At 38.1% G+C, this 15,612-nt stretch overlaps 1 protein-coding gene across 1 annotated transcript in view; it reads left to right on the top strand.

Annotated features, from left to right (window-relative positions):
• The window catches only part of astn1 (astrotactin 1), a 616,195-nt gene that overhangs the window by 270,387 nt on the left and 330,196 nt on the right, over positions 1-15,612 (top strand). The window contains exon 12 of the mRNA XM_034703125.1: positions 13,277-13,443. Coding sequence (XP_034559016.1) covers positions 13,277-13,443 — 167 coding nt within the window. The remainder of the gene's footprint in view (positions 1-13,276; positions 13,444-15,612) is intronic.

The following is a 15,612-nucleotide window of genomic DNA, read 5'->3' as shown; positions in this document are numbered from 1 at the left end:
TCCTCATCTCTCACCACCACAACAACCTACACACCTGCTCCCCATTCCCTACCCTGCTCCCTAACCCCAGTACCTTGCCATATCACCTCTCCTGCTCCCCATATGGCTCTCAGGACTTTTCAATTCAGACCTCCTTGTCATTATCCCGGTCTTGTCCCTGTCACCTCACATAACCTCTGCCTTTTGCCTGCCTTAAACCTGTCTTCTACCCTTGTCATGTCAATTTCTCTGCATGGTGTGATTGCCTCGTTGCAAATGGTGAGCCTGTTGTCCATGGTTACTGGAGAGGTCTGTTCAATTTAACCTGCTCTGCCTCTCTTCTCAGTGGTTCGTGCTCCCTGTCATCCTTACCTTGCTCCTGAAATGGGTAGAATAATGCTCACTTCGCAGCCGGCTCACTTCTATTGTTATTAAACAAAGAGCTCTATTATGCACTGCTCTTTTCATTTTTACATTAATTCTTGAAATATTAACTAGGCTTCCTTTCTCCTTTATGTTTCTCCTTTTTATATCCTTTATGGGTTTTTACTACTTGAATTCCTTTAACCTCAACGACCTAAATAACACTCTCCCTGCTGTGCTTTTGAAATTTGCAAAATACACCTTCGTTTTTTTCATTTTCTGAAGTATGAGTAAATAACCTCAGCGATGACATTGGTAGATATTCTGGTTTTGACATTTCTCTTCCCAGATAAGTGTTCAAGTTGAGCACATTTCCGCTCGTACCAGGTCTCCAGAAGTGATATCAAACTCATCCTGATGAAGTCAAACAAATGGAAGCCTCGGCCTCTCATACATATGGATCAGTCAGAGACATGACTAGAAAGGAAATGACAGTTTATTGCCATCTCTCATGGCTTCAGCAGATAAAAGGTAGTCCTTTAATTGTCCATCATTAGAAAACTTCCTTCACTCAGCTCAGAGAAAATAACATGATGTAACACTTCTGATGAAGGTAATTAATAGATATGTATTACTGTCAGGAGAATGTCACAGAGATGCCACCCACCCAGACTTTAAGTGTAATAGTTATTGTAACCTGAGGTCTTATAATCAAGTCCTGCCTCTTTCTTGTGCTGCCTTGCCATCACTTATAAAAAGCCTAAATTACAAAAAATGACATATAAGGTGCATTTTGACCAAGAGTTCGGGGTCTTTTAGCCCCAGGAACAACTTTACCCGGAACTAAAAGGTTCCTGTGCCCCCATTGTTGTCTGCATTTCGACCGCAGGCTGAAGTACTGGGTAGATTGTGCAAATCTGGCCAGTGATGTATGGAGAAAAAAATAAGTAAATGCACCACCAGACCAGTAGAGGGCAGTAAAACAAAGACGACTGCCATTCATCACAGATGACACCATAGAAGCAGACGGACAGGCAGGTATCATTATGAGCAACACAACAGTTAGCCTGTTAGCATGAAGAGACTCAGCTGGAGCTGTTTTAGATGGTGCTATATTTCATCACAGATGGATTCACTGAATCAACACGTGAGAGGAGATAAGCGCGAGTAGCAAAGACGTTTCAACACGCCTTTAAAATCCTTTTTAACTCAAAAAAGCTGTGACAGAGATCGGCCGGTGTTTTGGTTTAAACAGCGACCCTGTTAACTGGAGACTCTCAGCCGGATGCATCCCTCATAAACATCTTTAGACGATCATTAAATATCTGATGAGGATATTTTGAAATCTTAATAAAAACTAAACTAGTTTGCATTCCCAGGAACTCCCTCTGTGTTTCAACAGCTGTGTAAACTCCATAAACACTGACACGTTCAGCTGAAGGTCTCCAGTTTACAGGGTCACTTTTAAAACCGTAACACCGTCAAAAAAAACGCCTGTACTCATCATGGAGGGACCTCATTAGGAAACCGTTGTTAGTGAAGAGTTTATTCAACACCAACAGAAAGTTATTTTGTGAATGCTCATGTAGGTATGTGCGCCTCTGTGATTCCCACTGACATGTTTTTCCTTCAGAGAGGTGCAATACCTCTATTTGGCTAAATCATTTTTGGCTTTTCATTTTTTTATTTTGCAGTTCAAGGTGTTTTTTTTCCAGGAATTTCAAAGGTTTTCTACCTTTATGCTGGTTTCACTCAAGGTGAAGACTTGACACTTCTGCATCAGGTTTTGGAAGTGATTGCTAAGAAATTCAAAGGGACTCTACCTGTTGAGGTATAGAGAGAGAAGAAGAAGAAGCTAGACCAGTGTTAGAGCTCTGATGTTTATTCTCAAAGAGGGAGCAGGTGTTACACAGGGTGTCAGTATCCAACCTCTGTCCCTTCTGCATGTGTTATAGAGATGTGTGTGCATGTTTGAATCATCCAAAGCTGAACAAATGTCGGTGGTGTCCTCGGAGGACCTCTTTGTGAGGCCCCTCAGCTCTGTGGCCTTGGTCTCTGGAGTGTCTCAGGGCTTGTCTGCTGGAGTCTGTGATGAATGGCTTCTGACACTCACATCAATACAAAGTTCCCAGACTTCCAATAATAAAAACATGTACACAGAGTTTGAATGCAGGCTGTATCAAGGGGATGTGATAAATGTACTTTTGAAATATGCTAACGACTTCTTCATTTTCAAATTCAGTGCTACAGTAGTTTATTACGTACGTGAACAGTGATAGCTGTCAACCAGTAATGGCTCCACAACAGCATGCATACACATCAAGAATATCTCACTGGATGTGCATTCAAATAAATTCTACAAAATCCCCTTGAAAGGCGTACCAACATCATATACGGAGCCCTTGACAGTTAGAGGCATCCTGTTAAAATGGCAAATATTAACAACTCAAGCATTTAATGAAATATTTATTAAAGGGGCATGACATTACTGTAGATATTTTATTTTAAATAAATATTCATGCAATTTTTGGCACTTAAATATCTGATTATTTTTGCAGTCTCCCTTTGCCAAAATCAACACTTTGAGTCCTCCCTGTATGAATGTGATGGTGTTGGTGTATACATGTCCAAGACTCTTAGACCATCTATCCACACAGAATATCTTCAGGTCCTTCAGATTCAGAGGCTGACTCTCGTTGACTCTCCTCTTGAACTCGTCACTCAGATTCCCTGTAGGGTTTACGTCAAAGGATGATGTCAATGACAAAACCTTTATTCTTTAGACTGTGAACCACTTCAGTTTTAAGACTTTGAGTCATGTTTCGGATCGCTGTCCTGCTGGAAGCTTCAACCATGGCCTGTTGTTAGCTCCCTAGCAGGGGGCGTTTGAGGTTTTATTTGATGTCTGCAGGTCTTTGATGGAGTTCATAATATGTTGTGTCCTAACAAGATGTCCAGGGCCTTTGAGGAAAACAAAATAAAAAGAAAAGCATCACCTTGGCAAACCCATATGTGGACAATTTAGCCCCCCCAAAAAAACATATCGGTCCACCTGACTCGACTAGCATGTCACACTGAAAGTGTTCAGAAAACTATAAGTGCTCTGGTGTTTTGACCAGATATACTGACAGTCACAATGATTTATTATTTATGTATTCACCTTTATTTATACTCAAGATATCATTAAGGGGCACTCTCATTTACAAAGATATTGAGTCAATTACAGAGGCATTTAACCCTCCTGTTATATTGCGGGTCAAATTGACCCTTTTTAAAGTCTATTTTAGGCAATATATGCCTTCCAAACCAGCTAAATGCAGCATAAAAATCTGGGCAGCATGTGACAGAAGAGGAGTCGTGTTAATTTATCAACATCACTTCCTAAAAAAAAAAAAAAAAATGTAATGTATAATAAAATAAACAAAAAATATATGTCATGTGAAACTATTGTATTTACATTTTGGAGTTTCCAATCTACATTAAAAAAGTTTTAACATTAATTTTAATTAAAAAATGAGTGAGTTATCCTCATTGAACCATGATCTGTGAGAATTAAAGAACACCAATGGACTTAATCTTGATTTAAATGGTTGGTAATTTAGTTAAAAATAAGATTTAAAACATTTAATTGGAATTTTTTTGGGGGGTTCTGACACTTTTGGATGATTAAATACGCCCAGGGTCAAATTGACCCAGGAACATTATTGCTGTTCCAGAGAAATGAACATAACAGGAGGGTTAAAAACAAACAACAAGGTATCAGGACTATCAAAGTCATTAAATGGGTTAAACTCTTCAGAATTCAAGGTGAAATAAAATAAAAGGAGTTGTATGAGATAGACTATAACATGCACTAAAATAATGATGGACTATTGACTAAAGTTCTAAAACAAATATACAGGTACACTTAGCTAAAACTGTTAAAAAAAAAAGGGTTAAGGGTTATAATCTAAATTCAAAATTGTCTAAGAGGTAAACGTGCATTTAGTTTAAGGAGCTGCTGCATCTTGTTCCAGGAGTCAGGAGCAGAAAAATGAGAAGCAGTCTTTCCCAGTTGCAAACATATAAAAGAAGCTGGTTTGAGGTGCAAGTCTGTTAAAAATGATCTAGCTAATGAAAACATTCAGTGAGGTATGGTGGTAATTCTATAAAACAGGAGAGAGGACCACCTGACTTTATTATATGGAATGCACTGATGTGTGTTATGGGGGTCACCTGTGATAAATCTTAATTCAGATAGATCCATTTATCACTGAGGGAAGGCGTTTCAGGTGTGTTGGAGGTGTGTGTCTTTAGATTGTGTCCCCATAGTCCAACAGTTCCATCAGTTCCTATGAAATGTTGGAAATACTGATTTGTTTCTATAGAAATAGATTTTTTTTGTCTGAGTGTCTGAAAGATTATTGATATGTAGATACAATATTAGGTTTTTATGAATCCCAATACCTAGATATGTATATTCTGTGACTCTCATTGGGTAAATGTACACCCACTTTTTCCTGTGGTGAGACGTCTACCAGCTCATTGTGCCTAAAACTTTCTACTTATTTCTACACCAGTGGAAACTAGTACTTTTCTTACTGTATTTTTTTCTTTTCATTTCAGCTCAACAAAAGTTAGGCAGACATTATCTCTGTGACCCTGTGTCTTTCCATGAGTTATTAATAATTAAAGGAATTCCATCTCTGTCACATCTCATCTAAACACCAGTGAAGCAGAAAGTCATGGTTGACGGGATGAGAGCTGCCTCATCAAACAGGAAAACACTGAAGGGTAAAATAAAGGCTGCAAATCATTGTTGCACATGTAAGGGGTGAAATATGTGATCACCCATAGTTTTTCTATTAATAATTTGTCCTTCATGAAAAGTTGATATGTGTGGTTTGATCTGAGATAGGAAAAACAGCAAAGGCTACCTCTTATTCTTAAATTCCCTGAGTGTGCCAATAATTCTGGACAGCACTGTAAAATAAGCGTGTCAGCTATATTAGCCAAATGAGCCACCTGGCCCCTCTAATGAAGACTGTAGGCCTAAATAATGAAATAAGCAGTGGATGATCTCTCAGTGCTCAGAGGAAAGCAGCTGCCTTGTTGCTGTTCTGGAGGCAGTGGTGCCTTGTTAAAATGCACTCCATCAAAGTTTCCTTTGAAGTAATGGCTGACAGAAAACATAATGTGAATTTGACTTGACAGGTCTCTCAGACATTTGCTCAGAAAATACTGAAGAGTTCTGTGTGTAAGGAGGGAACCGAGGTAAATTCAGGTCTCACAGTGCGTTTGTATAAAGTCACCCCAGCACAGACTCCTATCACTTATAAAAAGTTGTCATGGCTGTGTAAAAACTTTATGTTGTAGAGTGTTTTTTATTAAATTCTGGAAGTTAATTTAAAAGTTAATTTAAAGCACATATTGCTGTGCTGTGTCACACATTTCAAAACTAGAGGATTTCATTTCACTCATCAAATATGAACACAGCTCTGTCTGGAGTGTTTGGGAATTGAAGTTCAACCTGCAGCACGCCCTCATCCCTCTCACCAGGACAAGACTCTTACCTTTGTGTATTTACTTTTTAAAGATAACATGCTGGGAGTGATATTTATTCTGTTGTTGTGCTACAGTGAAAAAAATGCCCAGTAAGGTGGTAGTGCTACCGATGCCATTTTCTTTCTGACAAAAAAACAACAACAAAATAAAAAACTGAGGTTGTGACAAGTACAACTAAGTTCATCTACTGTGGCTGAATGTTAAACGAGTTACAGCAGTGGCAGTAGCACTCTTCTGCATTGAGACCAAGCGTCAACCTCCAGTCCAAAAAATATGAGTCCAATGTGGAAGTGTTAAAAACTACAGTTCATCGACAGTGGTGGTTCTAGACCAATTTGACTGGGGGGGCCAGGCTGGGGCCAAGGGTGCTGTCAGAGGGACACATTCAACCCTGACAAAAGAGACTGAGAAGGGTGAGGACCGGCTGAGAACAAACTGGCAAGACATCAGTGCATCCCTATATACTAGACATATATACTACTGTGTATATATCAACATGCAGACTGACAGCAGCTGTTTGGCTGTTTGCACTCAACATGAGTCCCTTAGCACTTTAAGGGACTGGAACCAAGTGCCACATGCATGGGTTCCGCCTGCAACATCATCGCGATACCAAAGCTTTTTTTATTGTATATTATTTGTTTGGTGTGAAGGAGGGGGGGGCAGCAGGGGGGTCCAGGTTCAGTTTTACAGGGGCATTGGCCCCTGTTGGCTCCTCCCCAGAACCGCCACTGTAATCATCGAGGATCCGCTTGAGGCTGGCTCCAGAAGTACTGGAAACCACATACACACCAATTCAAAAAATACGATCTTTACAGCAGAAATAAACATGTTTACAGCCTGGTACAAAAGACCAGTGTAGTCTGGATAGCTCATTTCTTGTTCGGCACACTTTTTTTCTAATGTGAAGGTTCAGAAGATATTAAGATTACGAGCTTTTGCCCAAATAAGGACATGACTGACTTGACTCCCGGACGGGAACACTGTAGCTGTTGGCTATGAGGCTCAAACCCTGCCTCTTTATCTCACACTATATCTACAATATATCTCTCAAATATGGCTGCCGCAGAAGATTGGCTTCAAAAAAGCGCTCAGGAACAGATGGGTGACATCACAGATATACTACGTCCATTATTTATACAGTCTATGGTTGTGACAAGTACAACTAAGTTCACCCATGTGGCTGAATGTTAAATGAGTTACGGCAGTGGCAGTAGCACTCTTCTACATTGAGACACAACATACTTGAAATAATACCTCAATGAGGCTAATTTTTTTGTTTTTTTTAAACTTAGTTTATATTTTGCATTAGGCAACTTAAACATTGATTTACACATCTTTACTGTATCTGTATCAATCAATCTTTATTTGTATAGTGCCAAATCACAACAAATGTTATAGGTCTAGACCGTACTCTACGTTCTATTATTAACAAAGACCCAACATCAAGACAGGGTAAGATCCAGTCCCATCTCACAGACAGGACTCAGTCTGATCTCAACTTAATCCACCATTTACAAGTTACAGTGGCAAGGACAAACTTCCTTTAACAGGCAGAAACCTCCAGCAGGACCAGACTCATGTTAGACACACATCTGATGAGACCAAGTTGGGGTTGGAAATAGGGATATAAGAGAGTGTGAGAGAGAGTGTGAGAGAGAGAGAGAGAGAGAGAGAGAGAGAGAGAGAGAGAGAGAGAGAGAGAGAGAGAGAGAGAGAGTGTGTGTGTGAGAGAGAGAGAGAGAGAGAGAGAGAGAGAGAGAGAGAGAGAGAGAGAGAGAGAGAGAGAGAGAGAGAGAGAGAGAGAGAATAGAAAAGGGAAGGAAGAAAAAATATAAATAAAAAGAAGTGAATAAATGAAAGAAACTAGAAAGAGCACTTCACTTCACCAACAAAATCAAGGAAGGGCTCCACCTTCTAGCAAACACATCCCTCTGCAGTCTCACAGATTATATGTTATCTTTTCCATCAATGATGCCAATTTGGTTGTCTTGTTTTATTGTTTGTTTCCCAGGGGGCGTGTTATTTTTTAACAGTGAGTTGTTTTAGGGCTCATTGATTCCACAGAATAACCACTCATTGTCCCATTGGTGATCTCCTACCCTTGAAAGTGATGGTATTTTAATTGTGTTGACTCTATAACATGTCCTAGTTGTCTTTTCAGTAAGGATTTGCATTGGGTTGCAAAAAACCCATCACGTATTCAGCCTTTGCAGAGGATCCACAGCCCTAAGCGTCTAACCTCATTACCCGTGCAATGAGCTGAGTGGGTTGGGATATTATGATTATAATATATGTGTATTTGCATGGACATCCTGGATGTATGTCTTAGGGGGGGAGGGTGCAGACAGGTTCAGACGGATGCAGAGGCGGAAAAACACCACAAATACAGCAAGCACTCCAGGGGAGTAACTTCAGAGCTGACTCTGGTTTCAGCACTCACTCTATCTGCACCCAACAACCAGCTTCAGCTTTAGGCATTAAGAATAACAATGTGGATGTAGTCAATTTTGTTATTAGTCTGTTCTGCTTTTTTAGGATATACAGAGGCATCAGTAATATTTTCAGCCTCCTCACAGGAGCTTCACAGTATCTCATTAATGGTGCATTTTGGTGAAATCTGTCATTTTTTTTAAGATCTAGACACACTTAGCATCTCTTAATTAAATGTCTGCTCAAGGCACTGTACTGTAGTACCCAGACATGTTTCCACAGCTGCTAAAATTTGGAAAAAAAATAATTATAGGCTTTATATGGTAACAAATAACAGTACAAAAACATGACACAAAGACATATATTTCAAGTCTATGGAAGTAGCATTATACTGTTCAATGGAAAATGTATATTAATGCCACATCTTCTGCCTAACATAACCCAGTGTATCTTAATTGAATGTATTCAAACGGATGTGCTGATCAGCATTTTGTCAGAGAAAGCTGTTAAAGCAGTTTTAAAGAAATGACTCAATATACAAAAGCCTGTGTTATGAGTTGTAAAGCATTTTAATTGCTTCTCAAAGCACATTAGATTGTCTATTAAAAAAGAGCAGTGGATAGGTGATTGCATTTGTTGTGCCCTGGTTCTTTAATACTACAAGCCCTGCAACCCTCCTAAATTAGCTCTCTATATTACAACACTTGTGTGGTGACAATGCAATCACTGCTTGGATTATGCTCACAGACGATGTTTTGTAGAGTGAATAAAGAACTACATTTATGTACCACGCTTCATTTACAAGGAGGGAGTTGAGGACTGAAGGGCAGACATACAGAGAGTCAAACGCTCCATAATTATGCTGTGTTTTTGTTCACACTCACATCTGTGTAGACGTTAAGCAACAAAGTCAGGTTGGTTACAGTGAGGGAAAGAACATCATTTAGATGAGATATCATTAAAATGAATGTCTTGAGTCATGGGTGATGTTTTCTTAATTAGCAAAACTAACATTTTTTTTATTCCCAAAATGGTTAACACCAATTTTCCATGTCAGGTTTATACTGTTGCACATCAAGGTTTGTTTATGAGCACAGCTTTTAGGAGGGACATTTTTGTGAATATAAAGATAAAAACTAATATGAAATAAATGCTGTTACGGGGGCGTAGTTGGCCTAGCGGTCTAAGCGTGGGCTTTACAGAGGCTATAGCCCTCGTCGCAGAGGTCACAGGCCCGATACCATCCTCGACCATTTACAGCATGTCCTCCCTCACTCTCTACCCCCCACGTTTCCTGTCTCTCTTCAGCTGCCTCATACATTAAAGGTGACATATTATGCTCTTTTTTTATCAAAATATATTGGTCTAAGAGGTCCACAAAACATGTCTTTAAAGTTTATTGCTCAAAAAAACACTTTGAAATCAGATTTTGGCATGCCTGTAAACCCTCTTTTTCAGCCCTGCTCAGAACAGGCTGTTTTCTGTGTCTGTGCCTTTAAATGAGAATGAGCTCTCTGACCACGCCTCCTCAGGAAGTGGATGTGCCCTCGGCTGTCCAGCACGTTGATCTAATGTTTACATGTTGGCTGAATATACACGGCTGCTCACAGACCCGCATTATTTCAACCCTCTGAATCTGATCCAGAATCTGATCCTGACGGAGAGGCGCCTGCAGCAGGACCTTTCTGAACCATTGGTCACAGATTTAGTGTTTCTTGTAATTTTATTTTTCAGTATGTCGACGTGTGTCTTGGTACACAGCGACGAACATGTAGCTACGTGGCTATGCTAACTAGCGCTAGCACTTTTCCATGAAAAATAAAAATCATCCACTAGATCTTCAAATCTGCAGACGTGGGGAGTAAAACCGACCTTTGTGTTTATTAAGACAGCCTACAACTAGCATGCCTCCCTCCTAAGCTCCTTGTTAGCACACATGTGTGCAGGTAATGAAAAACAGAGGAGGGGTTGAGTTGTGTTTTATACAGTCTATGGGCTGAACAAGCTCCGAGCTTTTTTTCATTTTCGGGGGGGGGGGGGGGGGGTTGTAGACCTGCCAGGGACACTTATTTCAGGTGGAGAACCATTAAAAAGTTGATTTTGCATGATATGTCACCTTCAAAGGTGAAAATGCCCAAAAATATAATTGAAAAAAGAAAAGGTCAAAAAGCTTTTATGGCACACTTCTAACATCAGTCTGATTTATCTCATTAGATTTTACACTGTAAAAATATTAAATCTAAGCATATATACTGACTGATTGTTAAAATAATTTAAAATTCTTAGAAAATAGTCTATCATATGTTGCTTTTTTAAAGTCAGATTGTCTTTGTGTTGTTTGATTTCCTGTTTCATAGTTGTAGATTTACCTTGTATTTCATCTGTTTATATTCTGTATTAGTTGTAAGTTCCTTGAGTCCTTCTTGTGTCTCCTGGTACCTTGTCTTGTGTTGTAAATCCTCATGTTTCTAAGTGATTCCTGTGTTGTATTGCTTATGTATTTACAGTCTATCACATTTCCTGTTTTATTTTTTGGTCTGGTTTAGTTTGACTTCCTGCTCTTGTGTGTTTCCCTCCTCTTTGATTGCACTAATTAGTTTCACCTGTGAGCACACCTGTTGCTCGTTAACCTGTGTGTGTTTAGTTTCTCTGTCTGCACTGACCCCTGTTTTTTGTACTTCTACCAGAGTGTTTTCCTAGTGTTTCTCTTCAAGTTACTCAGCATTCTCCTAGCATGTTCTAGTGTTCCTGTGTTTTTCTGTTGGACGTTTGGGATTTATTTTTTACACTCACAAAGTAAGTTTTGTTTTTACCTTTTGTTGCTTTATTATTTAATTTAGTCTCTAGTGTGCACATGGGTCCTCCTCTGTTTTTCACATTGTGACATATAACTACACAGTTATCAGTCACAATGTTTGTGCTTGTACAATGGAAGTGATATTTACTTACTTACTTACTCACACAGCATTTCTAAGTGAATTTGACAAGGAGAATTCTTACATAAGTTTTACTTGCATATTATTTGTTTTTGGAAAAGAGTAACTCAAGTAACATTTACTAGCAATTATCAATTAAATATTTTCATTGAATTTTACTCTCTCTTCATTAGTATTTTCAACTAATTCAATACAATTCAATTCAATTTGAAAAAACTTTATTTATTTGTCCCTGGGGGGCAATTTAAGGCATGTATGAGCAGACACTTAAATTATAAGGATTGTAAAAAAGAAAGAAAAAGTAATACAAAAAACAACAATAATAACTAAGACTCTTAATAACTAAGAAAGTACTGTATTAAATTATAAATATTACCTTAAAAATGAATGGCTATTCAGTTTTTTTACTTACTTTTATGTAAAAGGGATTTTAAAGTTATGTTCTTACAATATTCTGTCTGTTGTAAGATTTTCCTTATTTGCTTATTTCTTAGTTTATTACAGCAATATGACTATACATACAAAACAAGAAGCAGTTCTGTTTAAACACCATCATTTTTATTTTAACACTAAGAGGTTTAATAAAGTGCAACAAATGCACATCAAATAGAAGACATGAAATCAATAAAGAAAATACTGAAAATATAAAAAAAAACATCCATGCACTCCAAGTGCCCTGTTTCCTTTTCTAGGAATGCACTCTAGATCAGGGGTTCTCAAACCTTTTGGAACCAGGGACCCCTTAGAGGTGAGAAAACTTTCCAAGGACCCCATCATAATTGTAATATAGATTAAACACATGCTTACTACCATTTGCACTCTTAGTTTCCCTTGGAACTATTTGTATTTTAAAACGTATCAATGTAAATACTTCAGACCTGTACCATAGTGATAAACAGATAACACTTCAATTTGAATCAAGTAAATACCACTTGTATACATTAAAACAGAGGGTCATTTCATTCCTTGTGGACTCAACATGACAGCATTTCTACTTTTCAAGTAATTGATCTTAAACGCTTTCAGAAAATTAACAGTAACAAGACTGACATATCCCTTCTAGCCACTAAATGGTATCCTAACAATGGTGTATATGCTGTTTTTAATGACACAGCACAATTTTATAATTTATTAGAAATGTATTCTTATTATTTCACGGACCCCCACGCTATGGTACACGGACGCCCAGGGGTCCCAGGACCCAACTTTGCCTGTGGCAGCCTTTACAGCCAATCAGTAAACCAAAAGTATAAACTGCGACAACTGTCAAGTACCTCAGTTCCCTCGACTACAATGGTAACATCAGCATGAGATTGGTCTTCATGTCCCTCACCTGGATTACACAGATCTTCAGGACTTGCTCAGCCTGGTCCTCTTTTCTTTCTTCTCTGCTGACATCCTGTAAGAACATGTAAATCCATGGTTAGATGCATAGTATTGTCCAAATATTTTTTAATATTTCTTGAATATGTAACAGTATTTGAAAGGTTAAAAGGGTGATTTGATTAAATGTTCATGTTAAATATGGAGCAGAAATGAGAAGCTCATTTTCTAAAAAAGAAAAGTTTTTTTTTTTTTTATATATTAGTTCATTAGCTTATCATTGAAATCATTTTGAAACTATTTCAGCAATTTTGACTTTTTTGTTTTGACTTTTTGTGCACTTTTTTTGTTGTACAATCAGCAGTCTACACCAGTTCCAGCTCTGTTGCAGCCCGCTGCTGCTGCTGTTGTTAAGATGATGAAAATAAGAGCACGTCATGTGAAACATGTTGTGTGTGCGGCCTCACAGACAAAGCTCAGCGCTCACACAGGCTTCACTAATGGGAACAGAAATTCTGACTGTTTTACATTCTGTGGCACAGATGTTATCGGGTCTGTTTACCTGTCCCAGCTGGGATTAGTGTTAATGTGGCAGCTTCCACTCTGTTGATGCGGCTCTTTGAATGTCTCCCTAAATGAAATAAAAGTGTGAAATTGCTTACATTAGTCATTTTAAAAGCTCTTATTTCCTCCCACAGTGTCCTCCAGGGCTGAGTCCTATGAAGGATGGGACCGGGTGTTACGACCACCACATCGGCATCGACTGCTCTGACGGTTTCAATGGAGGGTGTGAGCAGCTGTGTCTGCAGCAGCTGGCTCCTCTGGAGGATGACCCGACGCTCTACAACATCCAGATGTTCTGTGGGTAAGGAGGAACACTTTTACTGCTCTCTATTTTTGATTACTCAGTTTTTTACCCTCTTATGCTAACTCATATATCATCATTGACTCGGCATCAGGAGTCTGTGTGCAAGGCTGTCTTGGTGAGACAAACCAACATGAGTTCCATTTTAATGCCATTAAGTTTATTGTACTAGGTATTGGGATTTTTAAGAATAATGAAGCATCCCAACAACAGAGCACTTAACAAAAAACATGTGAAGTAATGTTTTGTTGTTAAGCAAAATATCCCCAGGACCAAGTCAAAGTAGGACAGCTTACCTGCTAATTTTCATCACAAAACCCATGCAGTTTGCAGTTATTAATTACAAGGCTTAACAATATGTTTTTATCATGAGGTGTTTTTCTTAAAGTACAAGTGGAAAGACAAACAAGTAGCTTCATTGGAGAAAAAAAAAGTGCAAATGACGTCAAAAGCTAGCAGCTGGAAATGTGTGTGTTATTGGATGAATTATCAAAAAGCACAAAGCAGAAGTTTATAAAATACAGTCATTCCCTATGTATGCATTAAAAATAGTGTCACTTGTCACAAGTGAATCCCCATCATTCTCACAATGGTTGAAGGAGGTGCTCTCCTTTTTGCCTCTGGAAAGGCTCAGATATAAGTTAAGTAGAAGACGCAAGGACTTTGCTGCAACCTGGAGTCCCTTCACAGACCACATCGAAGGTTCCCCCTTACATTAAGTGCCCTGTTCATGTAACCGTATTTTGCCCTTTTGTTATCTTTCTATTTCCATAGATCTGTGTGAACAGTCCTATCACATTTAAAAGTAGACACAGAATAGTAGTAGGAAGACCCTGTCTAGTTTTGTAACTTTTTTGTTTGTTTGTTTGTTTGTTGTTGTTGCTACTTTTATTTATTTATTTTTTTTATTTTTTATTTTCAAGCCACAGGGAGTTGGATGGGGGGTTGATACGTGTATTTATATTGTTTTAGAAAAAATAAATAAGTAGTGTCACCAAAAACATGAAAAAACACTCAGATTGATATTATATTCATTTTTTTCTCACTGAAGTTATTTTTTTAAATTTCATTACCCTTTGTTTCATTTATTCTGTCTTATAAGATATATGATATTCCTTTATTCGTCCCACAACGGGGAAGTTTAAAGTGTTACAGCAGCAAAGTAGACAGTGCAAAACAGTATTAAGTATAAAGAGCATATAAAATAGCAATTATTAAAAAGTTATTAGCAATTAAAATTAAAGTAAAAATAAGCATACCTTACAAACGTGTATACACAACTAAGTAAATTTACAAATATTTACAAAACCAGTGATGCAGTGAAAAATGTGCACAGACTTGTAGCATAGGTATAAAACAATGTACAGAACCAAGATTATAGGTAGAAAAAAGTATTGCACATGTAACAAGAGAGGGATGAGTTATTATTGCATGTTTATATAATATGATATATTTACTAATGGTTAAATTCAAAGTTTTCCATATTATGAGGAGAAAAGTATTCACAGTAGCAACACATCCCGTGTCCAGAAAAGGCAGGAGGAAGAAAATCTCACTTTGCCTGCCTCTTACTTAAAACATATGTGAGCGATTTAAATAGGTTGTCTGTCAAATTAAAATTACTAGTACTTAGCAACCAATATTTCTCCATCATTAGAAAAAGAAAGCACACCACCCGTCAGTTTCACATGGTCTAATTATTATGTCTGTGTGCATTTCCTTAAACGGTTATCTTCACACAGCCTTTCAAATGATCCTACAAAACATCAAACTCCACAGTTTGACTCCTACCACAGAAACACATCCACTTTAAAGTTACACATACTGATGAAATTAAATTTCCTGCATGTCTTTCATCCTCTGAGAAAAACAAACAAGTTTTTCAGATTTTATATTAACTCTGTCTTGTCTCTCTATATAACTATGAGCGTCTATAATTCATCCAAATCTTTGAGTGTAAATATTCCTCCTTAATCTACAGTCTGATGTGTTCTCTGGAGTCCACTTTATGAATAATTCCTGCTGCTCTGTTCACTTATACAAATGATGAGTCTTATGCGTTGCCTCAAACTTCCACACAGCGGCTCAAATATGACAACATAAGTGGTCAGTAGGAAATCCTCAGTATCCCAGAATGAGACAAACTTTGCTTTGTTAAAAACGAAGGTA

Source organism: Notolabrus celidotus, chromosome 15 (genome assembly GCF_009762535.1).
Source record: "Notolabrus celidotus isolate fNotCel1 chromosome 15, fNotCel1.pri, whole genome shotgun sequence".
Classification (NCBI taxonomy): domain Eukaryota; kingdom Metazoa; phylum Chordata; class Actinopteri; order Labriformes; family Labridae; genus Notolabrus; species Notolabrus celidotus.
Note: the sequence above shows the minus strand (reverse complement) of the source record. Positions and strands in the feature narration are given on the sequence as shown.